This window comes from Poecilia reticulata, linkage group LG6, assembly GCF_000633615.1.
Source record: "Poecilia reticulata strain Guanapo linkage group LG6, Guppy_female_1.0+MT, whole genome shotgun sequence".
Classification (NCBI taxonomy): domain Eukaryota; kingdom Metazoa; phylum Chordata; class Actinopteri; order Cyprinodontiformes; family Poeciliidae; genus Poecilia; species Poecilia reticulata.
The window spans coordinates 29,534,618-29,539,285 of NC_024336.1; the positions used below are offsets into that span (position 1 = coordinate 29,534,618).

General features: G+C 48.4%; 1 protein-coding gene across 2 annotated transcripts in view; it reads left to right on the forward strand.

Moving 5' to 3' along the window:
- tango6 (transport and golgi organization 6 homolog (Drosophila)) overlaps nucleotides 1-4,668 on the forward strand; it is a 21,503-nt gene that overhangs the window by 7,462 nt on the left and 9,373 nt on the right. Inside the window, exons 9-15 of one of the 2 annotated variants that reach the window (XM_008412541.2) lie at nucleotides 559-671; nucleotides 755-934; nucleotides 1,015-1,141; nucleotides 1,535-1,738; nucleotides 1,836-1,979; nucleotides 3,196-3,630; nucleotides 4,444-4,501. In XM_008412541.2, the coding sequence (XP_008410763.1) occupies nucleotides 559-671; nucleotides 755-934; nucleotides 1,015-1,141; nucleotides 1,535-1,738; nucleotides 1,836-1,979; nucleotides 3,196-3,630; nucleotides 4,444-4,501 (1,261 nt within the window). The other variant, XM_017305077.1, reaches the window with a different exon arrangement.

The window sequence follows — 4,668 nt, forward strand, 5'->3', positions numbered from 1 at the left end:
ACCTAGCAACAGTTTCAAGTTCCCCCCCAAACTTTGGTTACCTACCAACAGTTTCAAGTTTCCCCCAAACTTCGGTTACCTAGCAACAGTTTCAAATTCCCCCCCAAACTTTGGTTACCTAGCAACAGTTTCAAATTTCCCCCCAAACTTCGGTTACCTAGCAACAGTTTCAAATTCCCCCCCAAACTTCGGTTACCTAGCAACAGTTTCAAGTTCCCCCCAAACTTCGGTTACCTTAACATCTCCAGGTTTCTTTTTGTTAACGGCGCTGTTCTACTGCAGCAGCACGGCTGCAGATGGCCAGTAAGAGATTAGTCTATGTTTGCCCTCCAGCGTTGTGCGGATGCGTAAAATTTCCAAATGTAAACAATAACATGCAACCTGTCTACACAAAATGTTTTGTTTTTGTAGAAAGGACACAGGAGTCCTTTGTGGTAGTCGGAAATTACAATTTCCCTGAGGGAGTAGTAAAGTATCTTATCTCATCCGTATACAGTGTTGGATGTGATTATTGATGCTCCAGGGTGACGTTGTTGACGTCTTTTCTTTGCGGGTCAGATCTGGGTCGTTGGAAACAGTCCGTCTCCGACTCTCCTTGCGGCGCTCCAAGACGTTCTTCCCGTCATCTTCACGCTTTTCTGCTTCACCAAACGGAGCGTCTCCCATCTGCGGTGGGTTTTAACTGGACTTCTTCTCTGCTGCGTCTCAGCAGCAAACGTAGAAATGAACCGTGTGTCTTCTCTGTGCACCACAGCGCCCCCTGTCAGGAGATCCTGCTCTGGTTCCTGAAGCTTTCGGAGACGTCTGCCGCTCTGCCGTTGCTCAGGCAGCTCTCTGGCCTGAGGGAGCGCAGGAACGACGTGGCGGCGGCGGCGTTCCACTTCACGGCGGGCGGCGACGGCGGCGTCAGGCTCGTCTGCAGACAGGCCTGCAGGTGGCGACGCAGAGCTGAGTTGTAGTCATCTGAGCGTCTCCAGCTTTCAGCGTAACTCAGAGTTTCTGCTGTTACCGTAGCGATGCGGATGAGGAGCTGTACGAGAAGCTGTCCGGGGAGCAGTGGAGGCTGGAGTGTCTGGTGCAGCTGCTGGCCCAACTCAGCGACTCCGACCTGGCCGGGGATTTCTTCCTGGACCTGCTGCAGGTACCAAAAGGACCGAAATCACGGAAAAACATGCAGAACGCAGAGTAAAAACAAAGAGAAGAAACTCTCCAGCATACAGCAAAGGACTAAGGCAATGAAAATTAATCTCAGAATTATTCCTCTTTTTCAGAATTTTGGCCTTAATCTCAAAAATATGACTTTAGTCTCAGAAATATTACATTTTTCTCGTGATTGTGGTTTTATTATCAGAATCTTGGCTTTTTCTCTCTGAATCTTAACTGTCATCTCAGGAATATGACTTTAATCTCTAAATCTTGACTAATCTCAGGCACTTGGAAGCAGCCAGCTTCAGGAATCAGGAAGAACTGAAGCGTTTTTCCTGATCACATCTCGTTGTGCAGAGATGTTTTGCTGACATGGCGTCTGTTGCAGGAGCTGACCGGTTGGGCGGCTGCTCTGGATGAGGAGCTGAAGGATGAAGAGCAGGTGGATGTGGCGGCCATGACGCTTCTGGAGGTGGAGCAGCAGCTGCTGGGTGGAGCTGAGAGGCGAGCAGAGAAGCTAACTCTGCTTCAGGCGCTGGCTGTGATGGTGGAGAGTCTGGAGCAGGAGCAGCTGCTGAGGAAAACCTCACAGGTCAGGGGATGAAGGGATGGATGGATAGAGAGAGAGGGAGGGAGGGAAAATAAGGATGGATGGAGCTTTTACCAAGATTCATCTGTTGTGGTTGCAGGTGGTGGACTTCATGGTGTCCCTGCTCCAGAGGGCCTGCGTTGGGCTGGATGGGGCCTCGGCGCCAGGTGTTGGGAACCTGGTGGAGAGCCAGACGCTGAGCATGGGGATGGGCCTGGTGGCGACGCTCCTGTCCGCACCTCAGGTACAAACCCCCTCAAACCGCTCATGGAATCAATCAACTTACGATTAGCTGCCAATAAATGGTTTTAAGTTTTGTTTATTCAGTCAGTGTTGATAAAATTATGTTAAAATATAATTACCGTATTTTCCGCACTATAAGGCGCACCAGATTATAAGGCGCATACAGTAGACGCTACAGTTACGGTTTCCACCAAAAGGACGGTTCTGTACGGGACGCGATTTGTTCCGTACTCTACAAATGTGGATGTGTAATAATAAAGAAGTGGTCCCCGAGTACCTTATATAGTATTCTGCCCCAGTCATTGTTTCATTCACGGTGTTGGTGTTGTGATATTGTGCCCAACTGCATTCTGGGTAACACAGATCAACCGACACGCTGCCGCAGTCTCTGTCTCTCTTCCCCCCTTTAAATAAATAGTGGCTGGTCCCTTGGTAACCCTAGTCGAAGCACCCGGATGAATATCTAAAGCCACTTTGTTGACATAAAGAATGTTAACAAAACAGTCCGAATCGAGTCGGCGAGGAGAGCCTTCTGGGCCGGGGCTGCTGGACGATGGTCACCCTTCTCTGTTCGTGCACAGCATGTTGGTGGAGAACCTGGTGCTAAATGACCTGCAGACGACCTGATTCTAGACGGTCGGTAGGTAGATAGGTCAGTCAAACTTTATTAACAAACCAGCGTTCTGACAACTATCCCAGCATGCACCGCGCGCTTCTTCTTCTACGGGGGAAAATGAAGTCGGCGGCAGCTTACCGTAGCTGCTAGACCTGTTGTGGCTCCATATTGGTCCATATATAAGGAGCACCGGGTTATAAGGCGCACTGTCGGCTTTTGAGGAAATTGAAGGTTTTTAGGTGCCTTATAGTGCGGAAAATATGGTAGTTTTTCTTTTTAATGTTACAATTATCATGATATTTGATGTGTTTTGATGATGGCACTTAAACTATGTAATGTTTGTTACTGGTTTCACAATTGGAGACTGTGTAATGTTTTATAAAGTGTAGTCCCATTGCAATAATCAGTAAATCAATCAATTGTATGACAAATTAAAACAAACTGATTGGTATATTAAAGAAAAAATATTGCTAATTGGCTGTCGACCCTCAGAAGACTCAAGTTTTTAAGAAAATATCTGCTTAAGATTGATCAACTCATTGATCAATAACATGCATTTATCATCAGCAGCTGATTAGTTTTCTGGCTGTTGCCTCGTCAGATCAGCGCTGAGGATTATTCCTGCATGTCGAAGTTGCTCCGGCCGCTGGAGGCGCTGTCCCAGCAGCATCCCGACGTCGTCGTCCAGGAGCTGGCGTCCAACCTCAGAGCCGTCATCGCCACTCACGGCGCCTTCCGGCCTGAAAGCCTCGCTGACGCTGCTCGTTGCCGTGGCAACCCCGACGAAATGACAAAGAGCAGCAAAGCGAGGAGCGAAGGAAGAAGCCAGCAGACGCCGGTCGGCAGGTTCCCACAGCGTCCCAGTCCGCCGTCCAGCTCCGGTGACCCTGATCCAAGTAACAAGCCGCTCTCTGATTGGCTGCTGGAGGCGTGCGACCTAGACGTGCCCACCCGAGCGGTCGCCCTGAGGGTCGTGACCCGGATGGTGCAGCGCAGACACCCAGAGGCCGTCCAGGCTCAGGAGAAAGTCCTCACGGTTCGTAGACGACTGACCGATTCTTTCATAACGTTTCTTCTTGTTGTTCAGGTAGGGATGGGCGACACAGCATAAAAATAATCTTAACGCATTAATATTAGGCAGACCAATGGCATGTTGACCTGTAAGCCTCTCTCCTCTGGAGGGCTATCAGGGTATCAGCAGCGCGTTGCCTGGTCCTGTACTGCGGTCAACAGTCAGACTGGTGAGCTCAGCTGCAAATTTCACTTTAAAAACACAGAGAAGAAAATAAAAGCTACGACTGTGACTCATCCTGCCACCGAATCACAGCCAGGTAATATTTATCATTTACGTTTGAAGCAAAATGACTGTCTGAACATGAAAACCTGGAAAACTGAGATATTTAGTTTGAGACAATAAAACCTTATTTTTAAAATAATACGGCTTTAAAAATAGAGATTACGAACCTTTGTTCAGATTCCAATCCAGGAATTTTCCAGGTTGTAATTCCAAGATTCAGGAGTTCTTGTTTGCTTTGTGATCCGAGTGCGAGTATCAGCAGGTTTCCCGTTTCATCCTCGTCTCCTGGGACATTCATAATGGATGAGGTAGTCTTCCTCAGTGGGACGCCTCTGCCTCCGGGGGGCTTGTTAAGGAAAAGGTGCCCCTTATTTAGGGATTCCCTTTAGCTCCAGGCCCCTGCTGATGCTGCAGAAAACCCTGGTATTGATTTTCCTCTCTGGTTTGGTTCTCCTTGGATCAATCATCTGTTTTATTCTCTCTGATGTTTGGTGACTGGCTGATCCTCGGTCCAGATCTCCATAATTCCCCGTCTCTCTGTGTCCTGTCCAGCTCTTCCTGGAGAACCTGGAGCATGAAGACTCGTTCGTCTACCTGTCGGCCATTCAAGGTAGAGCTTCCGCTCTCATGTTTATTTTTATAACTCTCTGTATATGGAGTCATTTTAAGGTTAATTCAACAAGCTGTTAGCTTTGTCTAGCGGCTGGCATTCTGTTGACTTCCTCTTAGCTTTAGCTACCTGTTAGCTTCACGTTACCTTCAGCTCGCTGTTGGCTT